Source organism: Myotis brandtii, unplaced genomic scaffold, assembly GCF_000412655.1.
Source record: "Myotis brandtii unplaced genomic scaffold, ASM41265v1 scaffold253, whole genome shotgun sequence".
NCBI lineage: Eukaryota > Metazoa > Chordata > Mammalia > Chiroptera > Vespertilionidae > Myotis > Myotis brandtii.
Genome location: NW_005359590.1, coordinates 36,461 through 52,079, shown reverse-complemented (window position 1 = coordinate 52,079; position 15,619 = coordinate 36,461). Strand labels below are relative to the sequence as shown.

General features: G+C 35.7%; 1 protein-coding gene across 2 annotated transcripts in view; it reads right to left on the bottom strand.

The window, feature by feature from the left end:
• Window positions 1–5,425, bottom strand: part of DDHD1 (DDHD domain containing 1) — a 57,657-nt gene extending 52,232 nt beyond the window's left edge. The window contains exons 1-2 of one of the 2 annotated variants that reach the window (XM_005867873.2): window positions 5,239–5,425; window positions 4,620–4,640 (exon numbers count right to left, since the gene is read on the bottom strand). In XM_005867873.2, coding sequence (XP_005867935.1) covers window positions 4,620–4,640; window positions 5,239–5,392 — 175 coding nt within the window. In that variant the 5' untranslated portion in view covers window positions 5,393–5,425. The remainder of the gene's footprint in view (window positions 1–4,619; window positions 4,641–5,238) is intronic. The other variant, XM_014540986.1, reaches the window with a different exon arrangement.
• Window positions 5,426–15,619: the final 10,194 nt, after the last annotated feature.

The following is a 15,619-nucleotide window of genomic DNA, read 5'->3' as shown; positions in this document are numbered from 1 at the left end:
TTTGTTAATTCTCATCTGATAATATTTTTCAATTGATTTTTAGAGAGAGTTGAAGGAAGGGTGAGAAAGAGAGAGGGAAACATCAGTGTGAGAGAGACACGTCAATTGGTTGCCCGATCAGGGCTGGGGATCGAGGCTGCAACTGAGGTATGTAGCCTTGACTGGAACTGAACCTGGGACCCTTCAGTCCGTAGACTGATGCTCTATCCACGGAGCCAAACTGGCTAGGGCTTTTTTTAAAAAAATTTTAAACCTTTTTATTATGGAATAATTTTAGAAATAGAAAAGTTGCAAAAATAGTACAGCTTCCCCTAACGTTAGTGTAGCTATAGAACAATTGTGAAAACTAAGAAATTAACATTAGTACTATACTATCAACTAAAATAGAGACTTTATTCAGATGTCTTCAGTTTCTTTACTAATGTCCTTTTCTGCTTTAGGGCCCAATCCAGGCACCATGGTGTTGTCATGTTTTCTTAGTCTTCTATAACCTGTGACAAATTCCTTAATTTTTTGTTCTTTCATGACTTTGACATTTTAAAAATATTTCAGTTTCAAGGTATCATTGACAAACAAAATATTTAAAGTATACATTGTGGTGAAGATATACATTGTGAAAGGATTCCCTCCATCTAGTTAATTATGACCTTGACATTTTTGAAGAGGTATTTTGCAGAATATCTCTCAATTTGAGTTTATTTTTTCAAAAATAGATTGAGGTTATGCATTTTTTGGCCACAGTGAGGTACAGGACTAATTCTTTTAGTTCGACTGGCTATTTTTTTACTGATTCCTGCTTTATATAGATGAATTATAAAATGAATAAAATACTAATCTAGTACTAGGTTGCAGTATTTACAAAATTACTTATTTGAAGGCCTGATTTTATTTGTATGATTCATCCCCAGTGAAATTTAGACTTTCATTTGTTTGGCTTCTAGATTAATGTCTCCTAGCCTAGGAAGTGGTATGATAAGAATAGTTTTTATTTTAACTCAAAAAAAAAAAAAGAAAAAGAAATTTAGATGAAAGTATCTAAATCACAAATTTTTGTGTACTAAAAGAGTTATGCACAATCTATTTTTAATTCAATGCTTACTTTGAAATTAGTAGGAAAATTAACAGGGAGAAAATACTAAACATATCCAACATACTTGTGGCAATAGTTACCCTAACCAAAATATATTCAAAGTCAGAAAGAAAAAGTACTATTTTAGTTTAATGTCTTTTAAGGCAAGAATTCTGTTTAGTTTCTTAGCAATTCCCCATAGAACTTAATAAGAGTTGCTAAATATTATATTTTAAAATGCTTTCAATTATTAAATGGGATTTTTCCCCCAGAAAGCCTCACCTGATTAACTCCACTGCACTGTAATCAACAACTCTCTTTATTCCAAATCTCTTTTCAGAGTGTATAATAGTCACTATCTACTGTGTTATCTTGTACTTACTCGTTGTAACTGTTTTCATCTGTAAGCTTTTCCTTCCCAAAAGGCTTAATACCCTTGAGATTCTAGAAACCCTATTTCTTTCAGAAAAGTGCTTAGCACACAGTATTATGTGCACACGAAAGCATTCAAACTCTCCTGAAAATATGAAAAGTCAGGCTTTATCACATATACATGAGAAAATTTAGGTGGAAAAGGTATTTCCCCCCTCAAATTAATGAAATATGAAATTTCAGAAGCCTGGTGGTAAGAAGCAAAATAAAAGTTTGTAATATTTTTTTAATCTTTGTAGTTGTGGTAAATTTGAGTTATTTTTCCAACAAAGATATCTTTTTGGACAGCAAATACCTTTTCCTTAAGACCAATGATAATTTTCAAATGTACTACCAAATTTTCCATAATCTTCAAAGTCAAATGTCACATCTTAATACATAAATGTTTTACATAAAATTGAATAACCAATAAAATGGCTGGAAATTTAAGACAACAGCATATACACTGAATTAAATTTATAATCTTTGTTAATAATAAAATATGCTGATATTTTGCTGATATGCCATAGTATATTTTAAAAAAGGAAGTTTTCTTCTAATGAACTTCAAAGAATCATCACTTTGAAAGATTACAATGCAAAAGTGTTTTAACAGTTTAACAATTTCCTGTTATTACTAACTAGAATTTTACCACTCAGTGTACTTGGTATATCCTTATAGCTAGCAAAATATCCTATATAATAAAAGCCTAATATGCTAAGTGTCAAGTCGTCCGTTCAACCAATCAAAGTGTAATATGCTAATGATATGCTAAGGTGTCTCAACTGCTCACTATGACGTGCACTGACCACCAGGGGGCAGACACTCCGACTGGTAGGTTAGCTTCCTGCTGGGGTCTGGCCAATCGGGACTGAGCAAAAAGGGCCAGACATGCCCTGGAGCCTCCTACAGTCCTTCCCTAGGCCTGATCGTGCACCAGTGGGGTCCCTTGACCTGGCCTGTGCCCTCTCGCAATCTGGGACCCCTTGCGGGATGTTGGAGAGCTGGTTTCGGCCTGATCCCGCAGGCCAGGCCGAAGGACCCCACTGGGGTATGAATTCATGCACTGGGCCTCTAGTATTATTATTATATCCTACACTGGTACTCTAGAATCAGCATATACACGCAAAGGCATAATGAAAATCTACTCACACAAATAAACTATGTTCTTTATCAGACATATTAAATGAATGGCTCATAAGAAAGAAACTTTAATCGGTTGCCTCCTGCATGCACACCTACTGGGTTCCACAATCTGGATATGTGCCCTGACTAGGAATCAAGCTGGTGACCCTTCGGTGCAGGGAACCATGCTTAATCAACTAGGCCACACTGGCAAGGACTACATTTAACATTTTAATAGGGAGTAGAAATATAGAGGACACATGAAATTCTATTTTTTTACTGTAATAGAAACAAGATTCCAAGTACATGAGATCTAGAGATAAAACAGAGCTGACGAATTTCCACAGGATGAATTAGCAAGTGGAATAAAAATGTTTTAAAAACAGATTGAGAAAGGGAAACAATCTACTTATATTTTTATTATTCATACCATACTTTTTCTCCTCTAAGCTCTTAGGATTTGGGGATTTATTTATCATACAGACAGTCCGGGTTACATCGGACGTACGTCGTTTCATGGTTACGTTGCCATCTCCCATTTATTTATAAAAAAAAAAGTTCGGTCATTTTGACATATATACATATGTTTTTTATATTTTTTATTATTTATTTACCACAAGTAAAGGTCAGGAATTGTTATCTTGCTTTTAAATTTTTTTTACTGTCTCACTTCAATACTGCTGTGTATGTGCTCCATGTGAGTGACGTAGGTGCTTACGTAGGTGGGTTCTGACTTACAGGGAAAATTGCGTTATGTCGCGCCATAGGAACAGATCTCCCATGTAACTTGAGGACCTACTGTACATTAATAGTAAAGAATTTGGGTGGATAAACTGGGTTCATTAAGGTGAACTGCCATTTTTGAGGCAAGACTTAAGGAGAATTAATAGAAAGGGAAAAATCCAGAATTCAGCCTTCTCCAATAGCAATGAAATGATATAAAATAAAGGTCAGTTCTTCAAACACTATAAAGTAGGCTTTTGTGTTTATTTTGGTAGTGGTGATGAGAGGTTACAAAATATTTCAGGCACTAATAAAAGATCACAGATATGTAAAATTTACTATTTGTGCTATAACTGGGGAAGTATTGTCTCTACAGCAATCTGCAGGAATGTACAGAGAGCTTGCTCTGTAGACACTGAACTGCTCTTTATATACTGATATGTAAAAACCTTGTTTTTGGCTCTGGCCCACATGGCTCAGTTGATTGGAGCCATTGTCCTGTACACCAAAAGGTGGTGGGTTTGATTCCTGATCAGGGCACATCCCTGGGTTGCAAGTTCGATCTTCAGTTGGGGCACCTAAGGCAAGCAGCCAATCGATGTTTCTCTCTCAACCGATGTCTCTCTCTCTCTTCCCCTTCCCCCCTCTCTCAAATCAATAAAAAAATTAAAAACGTTGACCTTGGATTTTACACTGAAATGAGTACATGTTTGACTCTGCAGATTAGGAAAATGATATTTAAAATTTTTCGAGTATGTTATCTAGCACATAATAGACAACTATTATTATATACATTTGTTAGATTTAATTGCCAATTTATTCAGAAGCCACAACTTTCCTCAATTATGTACATTTTTAATCAACTAGATACAAAAGAGATTTTAATTTGGTATAAGCTAAATTATAGTTTCCATGCCTGTGTGTGTGTGTGTGTGTGTTTAGGGAGAGATAAGAGTAAAGAGTAGGACAGAGAAAAGACTTGGGATGTTTCTTATTACTTATAAGAAAAAAAATAAGCCAATTTAAAGCTTATTGTTTTGCCATTAATTATGTTATGTAAACAATTATTTCCAATGACATTCATTTCTTCCAAACTGCATTCTGTGAATTACTTGGTCAATATTCTGCTTTGGAGATATTTAAGAGCGGAAGGAAAAGAATCACTTAATTTACCAGATTTAACAGGGCTTGCCAAGAAACCTCCCAAATAAAGGCAAGCATGGATGAAGAAACGCTTAAAAAAAGAGAGAGGAATCTATAAATTCTAATCCACCTATACTGTTATACTCACCAGAATAGTTGATCCCACTGCCTGCAGTAAATGGAACAATAGAAGTATTTTTAAATGTGTCACATATTTTGAATTTTACTCAAGATTAGACATAACAAAACAGTAATCTTGGCTATTATATAATTATTTTAAACTACTGCACACATATTCAAATGCTGAATAAGGAAATGTAAGGAGTAGATTGTTTAAAATTAAAAATTGGTTATCAATATGGAGACATCTAAGAGATACAAAAAAGAAATATTAACAAAACTGCTCTTTTGATATAATGATAAGGGATCTTTTTATAAGTTCAATTTTCTTTAATAACTAAAAACTACTGAAAAGAATGAATTTAGAAAAAAAAGAATGAATTTAGAGAGTACATTATGACAACTTGTCATTTATAGTAAATCATGTTATGCCATTGAACATACACATTAAGTAAAATAGAAATTGAGATAGTTCAGAAATTCATAGACATTTTAAATTTTAAAATAATTATAAATGTTTAAAATAATGAGAAGTTTTATAAACTTGAATACTCTTAAATTACTATGTCAAAATTAGAAACAACTCTAAACTTTATCAACAACTTACTTGGTTTTTATAATGTGTTAAATGTATTAATTGGTCTTACCATCTTTTCCATCTATGGATTTTGACACATCCATTTCAAAACTTTCTTGTATCCGCTGACCTCTAAAACAGCTGAGATGTTCTTGCTCAATTAAATTACTTTCTTCTTCTTCTAGAGGCTGCCAAGTACCATCAATAAACCACTGTCCACGCATTACTGGTATTTTATCAGCCTCTAAAAAGAGAAATCACAGAATTATACATGATAGGATCCTCTAACTTCCCATAAAATTCCTAACAGAATTACAATTTTATGTTTTGCTACTGCTAAAACAGACTTTCATGATTAAAGTTTTAAATTTCAGATTTCAAGCCACAAAATATAATTTTTCAGCATATAATTTTACTTTCATTAAATATTAAAAATAAAAGTTACTTTGGTACTGGAAAGGTAGGTGAGCAGTTATCTATATAACTGAGGTCCTGAGTAACCAAATTAGGAAACTAAGGGGTTTAAGAAATTCATATAAGACTGCTGAAAGTTCCAATGTGTTAGAAAATATTGCTATAAAATTCCCAGAAGTAGTCCGGCTGGTGTGGCTCAGTGGTTAAGTGTCGACCTATGAACCAGGAGGTCATGGCTTGATTCCTGAACAGGGCACCAGTATTTCAGGTTTAGTCTCCAGGATGGGGCATGCAGGAGGCAGCTGATCAATGATTCTCTCTCATCATTGATGTTTCTATCTCTCACTCCCTCTCCTTTCCTCTCTGAAAATATATTAAAACAAAACAAAAACTCCCAGAAGTAGTTTAGTAATAACGTGTGTCCACTTTCTAGAGCTACTGTGTAGGTTATAGGCTCCCATAATTACTGAATAACTGAAACCTTTAATTATAGTAAGCTCCTCAATTTTTAAAAATAATTGAGGAAAACTTTTTTGAATAACTAAATAATTCTTTGATTAAAACACTGTTCCTGTAAGCCCAAGACTTTCAGTTGCTATTTATTTAAATAAACAAATGTCAGCTAAGCTATGCTGAATCCTTTAAAATTTTAAAAATAAAGCAAAAATAAAATGGAAATAACAAAGCCCTAAAAATAAAAAGCAAAATGAAACAAATGAACTTAATTAAGTTGCGAGTTGATGGTTTAATCACATGTATAAAATTATTTCAAATAAATTATTTGAAACAGTAATTTGTACATATATATTAGGATATTTGTCATGGATAAAAAATGCAAACATACTTAAAACTTTTACAGTATCTACACTTTATAATTGCTAATAATTTTATAATATTGGTATTGTTAATTTAAAACTGTAGGTTAAGATAACTAAATTAACTTTGTTAATATCATAGAAATCAAGATTCTTTTGCACAAGAAAAAAGATACAATATAAAAGTTAAAGAGAAAAAAACTCTATAATTTTAAATTTCAATTAGAAATGTCACCATGAACTAACGATGAATTTTCTCTCTTAAAAATATCCTAAGCTTTGCCCACTTGATAAGGCCTAGAAACAAAGACCAATCCAGGATAAGTGAGGACTTCTAACATAAAGATTGTGATCTCTAAATATCATTTCCCACTAAAAGAAACCAAGAGTCCTTGAAGAAATGGCTAATTTCAGGTTTAGGATGGGAAATGAACTAGATGGTCCTGAAACATTTTATTGTAGCAAACTTGTACTGTATGTAGTCAAAATCCATCATGTGTTTCTATTTCTTCTTGCATTGTGCTTATATGGTTGACCCTCAACATCGGTTTGAACTGTGAGGGCCCACTAACACACATAATTTAAAAAATATACATGTTTTATTGATTTTTAGAGAGAGAGCAAGGGAACGCGATACATGGAAACACTGATGGGAGAGAAATGTCATCAATCGGCTGCTTCCTGCACACCCCGCACTAGGGATCCAGCCCGCAACCCAGGCCTGTGCCCTGACCGGGAATTGAACCACTGCCCTCTTAGTTCCCAGGCTGACGCTCAATCACTGAGCAACACCAGCAGGGCATAATTTTAAAAAACTTTTTCTTGAAAAAAAATGATGGCAGAGTAAGTGGATGCTGCACTGACATGCTCCCAGGAACAAACTGGTATTACAACTAAAATACAGAAAAACTTCCTGAATAATCAACGGAAAATTCGCAGGAAAGAACCCCTACACAGGAGGACCGAAAGTGAAGACCACTAGAGACTGAAGAAACAGAAAATCAGGAAAAACACAAAAAAACAAAACAAACAAACAAACTTTTTCTTTAGCTTTTTATTGTAAGAACACAAATATATAATATACATGAAATAGAAAATATGTGTTAATCAACTGTTTATGCTATCAGTAAGGATTCTGATCAACAGTAGACAATTACTGTTAAACTTTGGAGGAGTCAAATGTTATAGTACATGGATTTTTTTACTGTGTGGGGGTCAGCATTCCTAACCCCTGGATTGTTTAGGGATTAATTGTATTCTACTATAGCAATTCTGCTATGTTGAGGTTTTTGCTGTATTATTTGGTATGTAAGGTACTCAAAAATATTACAACTTCATAATTGGCTTTTAATGTTGAAAAGTATACTCTGGCCTGGCTGATGTGGCTCAGTTGGTTGGAGTGTCCTTCCTTAAACCGAAAGGTCATAGGTTTGATTCCCAGTCAGGGCACAGATTTCAGGTTTGATTCAGTCAGGGCATGTACAGGAGGCAACCAGTTGATGTTCCATTCTCATATCGATGTCTGTCTCTGTCTCTGTCTCTCTCTCTCTCTCTCTCTCTCTCTCATCAATAAACATATCCTTGGGTAATGATTTTTTAAAAAGTATACTATGTTGTGTCTAATAATTTTTTGCCTAGTTTCTACTTTGACTGGAGATTGCAACCTCTGCTTTCAGACTATTTCAGTTTGCCTGCAAATTTTTTTTTTTTTTGCACATCCCTTTATTTTTATCCTTTTAAATCACTGTGCTTTAGATGTGTCTCCTGTATACAGCATAGGACTGGGTTTTGCTTTATGAAGCCATTTGATAATTTTTTCTTTTAATAGGTGAGTTAAGCTTATTGATGATTGATATGTTTAAACTCTATAATTACCATTTTTACTATTCATATTTACCCTTTTTCTTTCTCTAGTTGCCATTTTTTGCCTTTTTTGTTTTAGTGGTTGCCTTTGCATGTGTATGAGTACATGATATGTATTTTAGAGTTTCCTAAATCTCTCTTCTGCTTCCTTAACTTTTTATCATCTGGCCCCTTTAAGTGGTATCCCCTAATTCCCACTTATTACTTATGCAATAGGGAATGATTTTATTTTATTTTTCCCTTTACTTATTTTTATTCTTTCTACTTTGTTGGAACATATAACAATTATATCCATGTTTCCACCACTGTTTTAGTCTTGGATCTATAATGAAATATATTAAATTCTCATTAAATATTTCCTAAATTCTTTCATGTTCAAAATTGATACTTGAGGGACAGGCTGGCTAGCTTGAACTTTGTTTCCTTGTTTTTTTAAAAAATGCTATTGTATGTAGCCTTCCTTTGTATATTGTTTTTCAGAGGTATGATACACATTCTACTTTTTAAAAATTGGCAATACAGTCTTTTTCCCCACTGGAGACCCAGAAAAAAAATTTGTCTTTAAACTTTAATAGTTTCACTAGTCTTTAAAATCTAATAATTTATCACGCAGAGTTCACTGTTCTGGATCAATCCGTTCAGGGTAGGCCCTTTTAATCTGTAGATTTCCATTTTTCTCTAATTTCTGAAAAGTTTCCCAATTGTGGTTTAAAAATTTGTTCTGTTCCATTGATTTATTTTTCTTCTTCAGGAGCTCTGTAAGTATTTTGGGTCTTCCTTTGCCTTTACTGCATTTCACCCCCTTTCTCTCTGACACTTTTTGCTTCTCTCTCTATCTCACGTTCACTCTTTTGGTTGTTTTTCTTCCTTTCATCAATGTCCCTTACATTAATATCTCTATTAGTATGTCCACAAGTTTGAGGACATTTTATTTGGTTGGAGTGTTATAATATAGTTTTTCTTTGTTTTGTGTTTGCTTTTGAGGGAAGAATTTTCATCAGTGAAAATGCATTAACTCACATTTTCTGTATTCCTCTTAAAGTAGCTTTCTATGACGTTTATTTCTATTCCTGAGCATTTTATGGATAGAGTTCAAGTGTATCTGCTTCTGCAGGTTAGTAAGAGCAGAAGCTTTAATGGATGATGTCGTGGTGGTAGTGGGTGGGTGGGGATGCAATTTGTGTGCCTTGTCTCTCTTTCATTTCCCTAAGACCCCAATTTTCTCCTTCCTTCTTTCCTCTCACTGCCACGGCTCCAAGGGACACCTTACTTTCTCGATCTTCTCCCCCAGGAGGAATGTTTTCCTAATGTTGCTACTTCTGGTCCCTCTCACTTTCACACACCTTCCTCCAGCTGCTGCTATGAATCACTAAGTCCCAAGTCTGTGTTCATATTTTGCCAGTTGTGCGGGGGAAGTTTTCTTTCTGAGGATAATTCTGTTTGAACTTCATTTTAATCTCTGATATCCTCTCCTGTTTTTCACAGTCAATAAAGCCTTTCCTTGCCCCCCTCTCCAGACAGAAGAACACAAACTTGCTACTCCACCTGTATCCCCTATCAGAGCGAATGATATGACTAATATTCAGCCAGTCACCCAAGAAAGTAATCTGGGAGTCATCCAAGATGCCTCTTCCTCAAATGGACACCAAGTACTGTTATTGTATCTCCTAAATCACCCTCATCCCTTACTCATCAGGCCTACAGTCAATGCCTAAGTTCACACTCTTATCATTTCTACTTGTTTTATTTCAGAAACTTTCCATTTAAACTTATATCCTTAGCTTCAACTCTCACCACCACCAAATACCTGCTCACAAGCATATGTATGTAAAAGTACATGCACATACATAGATTCCCCTTAGTTTCTTCTCTTTAGACACATGTTCATCTTTTCTAGAGTTGTCAGAGAACCTTTCTAAAATACAACAAATCATGTTATCCTAATACTTAAATTATTTTATGGCTCCTCATTACACTCCAGATAAACTCTGATTTATAAGCTCTTTATGATTTTTCCTTGGAATACCACTGATGGTACTTTAGATATTTTTTCATCTAACTAATATCTGAATGTCTACCATGCACCAGGCACTAGAGCAGGCTCTGGGGACATATAAGATGATGCTGATGACTCCTGTGCTTTCCATGTCGAGGACAGTTCTCTGAGTTGTACTTCTGTATCCTGCTCCTTCTAGCTGGGATGCTCTTCCCCATTTTCTTCACTTAGCTAACTTTTATATTTATCTTCAGGAAGCCTTTCATCATAGTGGTCCCTTCTCTGCGATTCCAATGAATTAATTATGCACATATCTACCAGTGTGTGTATTTGTGTGTGTGTGTGTGTGCTCTTTTTGTATTCTGTTTTGTCTTCTTCACTTCAGTGGATCCTTGGATATAGGTACAATGTTTGCAGAAGATAAGTACCTATCATAAAGTATGATTTCAATAAAGGGATGTTGAATGTTGCTGAACAAGATACATCTCATTGTGCCCCCAATGGTTTGGTAGACCGAGCACTTTCATTAGTGCTCCAAATTGGGCCTTCCTCAGGTTGAGTGGTGCTTGCCACCTATCTGTTTAAGTTGGTTTATGCTGCAGGGTGTGTCACATTCTATTTTCTGATAATTATCTGATTCAGAGGAAAGAATTTGACTATTTTCCAAGAATAAAAAAATGGGATTTTGAGGTGGTGAACATTTTGTTAAAGGATGACAATAAAGAAAATAACATAAACCATAAGCATACAGCTCAATGGCTTTTTACAAGTTAACTATACCCAGATCAAGAAAGAGAACATTATCAACTCCTCAGAAGACCCCTTCTCACATCTCCCTTCAACCCTCACCAAAGGTAAGCATAATCCTAACTTTAGCACCACCTATTAGTTTTACTTATTAATAAATTAATAATTTATATAATAGAACCATGCAGTATTTACTTTTTAATTTGGCTTCTTTGGCTTAGCATTATGTTCGTAAGAGTCAGTTACACAGATGGGATTATTTTTATGGTTAAGGTACTTGCCAGAGGTGAGCATCACATAGCTGTGAGCTATGTTCCTGATCTAGCTACTTCTACCATTAAAACAACTGTAATTAATAGAGACATCAGCCAGCAAATCCCTAATTATATGCTTAAATAGATATTCAATCATCAAGTCAATAACAGGTCTCCATAGGGACCAAGTTCTAATGCTGGAAAACCACCCTAACTGGGCCTATCAATCATATAAATGAAGAACTCTCTATTTTGGATTGGAGAAGATTGTCCTGCCTCTACAATAGAGATACCTTTTCATCCTGGCTCAGGCTCAGAATACCCCATGCTAGGCTGCCCTCATGCCTATACATACTTTTTACCTCAATTGAGCTCTGACATCCCACATTAAGCCATCATCCCTTGTGGCCACCCTCCTTACCCAACTACGCCTCCAATATCCCATGCTAGGCTGCTTCTCATATAGATACCTCTTTACTCAACTCCATGCCAGACTGACCCTATTGTATGGAAAAAGGAAAAAAGAGGAAGGCTAATGTAGTGGTTCTCAACCCAGAATGATTTTGTCTTCCAGGGGACATTTGGCAATGTTCAAAGGCATTTTTGACTGTCACAACTTGGGTGGTGGTGGTGGTGGTGGTGGTAGTGCTACTGGCATTTGGCCACAGATGTTGGTAAACACCCTACAATGCCCACAACAGCTCCCCCACTCCACGCCACCGTGCCCAGCAACAATACATTATCCGACAACAGCGGTGAGGCTGAGAAACTCTGAATTAGAAACACCTTTAAACGGAAAACATGGGTTCTTTTTACAGAGTGATTCTAGAAACACAGACGTCTTGCAGAAATGCCTGAAGGTGTGGTGCAAAGACATATACCTTGGCATTGTTGTAACAGAAAACAAAAGAACAGCCCTAGGCAGTGGGGCTTAGTGGACAGAGCATTGGGCTGAGGACTGAAGGGTCCTGGGTTCAATTCAGGTCAAGGTATATACTCTAGAGCAGCGGTTCTCAACCTGTGAGTCACGACCCCTTTGGGGGTCAAACAACCCTTTCACAGGGGTCGCCTAAGATCATCGGAAAACACATATATAATAACATATTTACATATTGTTTTTGTGATTAATCACTATGCTTTAATTATGTTCAGTTTGTAACAGTGAAATTGGGGGTCACCACAACATGAGGAACTGTATTAAAGGGTCTCGGCAGTAGGAAGGTTGAGAACCACTGCTCTAGAGGAATTCTGAAACATTTGGACAAGAAGATGCATATAAAAATTTTTATTACAGAAATGTTTATAATAGCAAAAAAAAAACGCAAACAACCTAAGTGTCCAAAGAGGAAAACAAACTGTGGCACACCCAAATGGCCTCATTTAAACTTAATCATCTCTTTAAAGGCCCCATCTCCAAATACAGTCATATGGCAAGTCAGTGGTAGTAAGGCCTTTAATACATGACTTTGTTGAAGACACAATTCAGCCCACAACAGTCCTCAAGAGTTTTTATTACATAACTAGAGGCCTGGTGCACGAATTTGTGCATGGGTGGGGTCCCTAGGCCTGGCTGGCAATCAGGGCCAATTGGGCCTTCTCACCCAGTCCCCATCAGAGCCTGCTGGCCAGGGGGAGAAACAGGGGGAGGGACCACAGGAAGTTGGCTGTGGGAGCGCACTGACCAACAGGGGGCAGCTCCTGCGTTGAGCATCTGCCCCCTGGTGGTCAGTGCACATCATAGTGACTGGTTGACCAGTCGTTCCGGTCATTCGGTCATAATGGTCACTTGGGCTTTTATATATATAGATCCTTGCAGTCATTCATATTACATTTTCATCCTTTTTTCAAATTGTAATTCACAGAAGGCAGATTTTACATGTTGTTAGCAATTTCTACATTTCAAAATGGAAAATGGGCTTAAATCAGAAGCATTTTGGTCCTTACCCATCAGAGTTTAATATTTTGGTGGTTCTAGGCAGTGCAGAATTTTACATTCTTAGGGAAAAAGTTCTCTTTAAGTACCTGGCTAGTCAAAAAATGCTACATATATGGGAGAGAAACCTGTGCCAAAAATGGAGTATATAATCTTAACACAGATTTTTGAATTTTTTAATGTTAATTTTAGTTTAGTGGAGATATTCAATGCAATACTGACTATGAACATTCTATCAGATTGAAGTAAAAAATGAATTAACATAGTTGGAACTTTTAGAATCAGCAGTTTGTCATTCAAACCTGTCTATCTTATCTTCTCATTCTATACTCTCCATATTTCCAGTTTTAATCTGTGGTCCTCAAGCTTATCAGAATCACTTGAATGAAATTAAAAGATGGATTTTTTAAATTCCTTGCTATACACAATAAATCAGTCTCTGAAGATAGGGTTCAGAAATGAAATTCTCCAGGTTATTATTGCAAAGCAAATGCTCAGAAGTGACTATTCAGTTTAAATCAGTAATCTCCAAAAATATTTTGAGTACATTCTCACACATATACATATAAATGATGCATATGGATTACTGTTCTAAAATGTTTTATACAGTATAAAACATACAAAAATAAAAATTTGAAAGAATGGAACAAAAAGTAAATATAAATTTAAACATTTTTCATTGTGACGCCTTCAGCAGAGTGTTTGCATACTCCATTTTAGAGACCATTGGCTTAAATTATGAGGATGTTTGCATCTTTAATTTTAGCACTATTTCCTTCTGAGCTCCAGACCCATATATGAAAACACCCACTAGATCAGTGGTTCTCAACCTTCCTAATGCCGCGACCCTTTAATACAGTTCCTCATGTTGTGGTGACCCCAATTTCATTGTTAAAAATTGAACATAATTAAAGCATAGTGACTGATCACAAAAACAATATGTAAATATGTTATTATATATGTGTTTTCCGATGATTTTAAGCGACCCCTGTGAAAGGGTCGTTCGACCCCCAAAGGGGTCGCGACCCACAGGTTGAGAACCGCTGCACTAGATGCTTCTGTAGCTGGATATGTAATAGGCATCTTAAATGCAATATGCCAAAATAAACTATAATTTAGCTTTCCTCACCTTCTCTAAGGTGAACCTGGGTAGGAAACCTCCATAACCCAAGTTAAAAACATTATAGAGATAACCTGGATTACCCTTCCACTTACTCATACTGCACTGATAGTGTACATATTCTACTTCCTTAACATCTACCTCCACCCCTCCAGTAACCATTCAGAGTACTGCCCTAAACCTTCACTGTTTCTCACTTGCAAGCCTGCAAAAACTGCTTAACTAGTCTCCCTGATGATATCACTTTTCCAGCTTCCCAATTATGTTCCACACTATTGCCAAAAAATCTCAATATGTAATCTGACCAAGTAATTTCCTCATTTTATACTTTCCAATGTCTCACTCTCATAGAATAAAATTAAATTTTCAGTATGAAAATTTAAGGCCTGTTCTGATCTAGACTCTACCTATCCAGTTCCTTCCTCTACCCTTTTCTACCATATTCCCAATGCTCCTGCTAAACAGAATCTCTGGAGTCCGCTGAATGCATGAGTCGTCCTTTATGACTCTAAGCTTTTAAACATACAGTTCTCTCTGCCAATAATACCCTTCTTTAATACCCAAATCAAGCATAAATTTCTCCGGAAAGCTTTTTGTAAACTTAAGGTAGTTCACTCCCTTCTTTCTTAGTATAGATGAATATTTATGGAATAAAGTTATAGAAAAACAAACATCTTTTGTAAAAGAGAGGAACAGGGTAGCAAAAGGAGAAAAAGATTTGTGTAGTTAAAATTCAGAATGTCAGTGCCCTGGCTGGCTGCGTAGCTCAGTTAGTTAGAGCATCATTCCAATATGCCAAGATTTTGATCTCCAGTCAAGTCACATATACTAGTAAGCAGCAACTGATGAAGGCAAAATAAATGGAACAACAAATCAGTGTCTCTCTTTCCCTCCCCCCCTCTCTAAAAATCTATAATAATAAAAGTGTAATGTGCTAATTAGACAGGATGACCTTCCAGACAAAGCTGGGTCCCAGGTGCCGGAGGGAAGCCGGTGCTGGCAGCCGGGGGAAGGAAGGCCTACTCTTACACAAATTTCATGCATCGGGCCTCTAGTCAATAATAAAAAATAAACATGTAGTTCAGTTGTTTATAGCTGTAGACAGGGCTAATTTTAAAAAATAAATTCAGATTGTCAGCAAGCATAAAAGCAAAAACTTGAACACATGTAAAAAGAAGCTGAGGAAAACATTTATTTCTAAGACTAAAGTCCCAAGAAAGTTATTTGAGGAATATACTTAGAAAATCATCAACTAGATGGAATAAGCAGTAAAAGCAGGCAGTTCTTACATAGGTTACAAAATAATTCA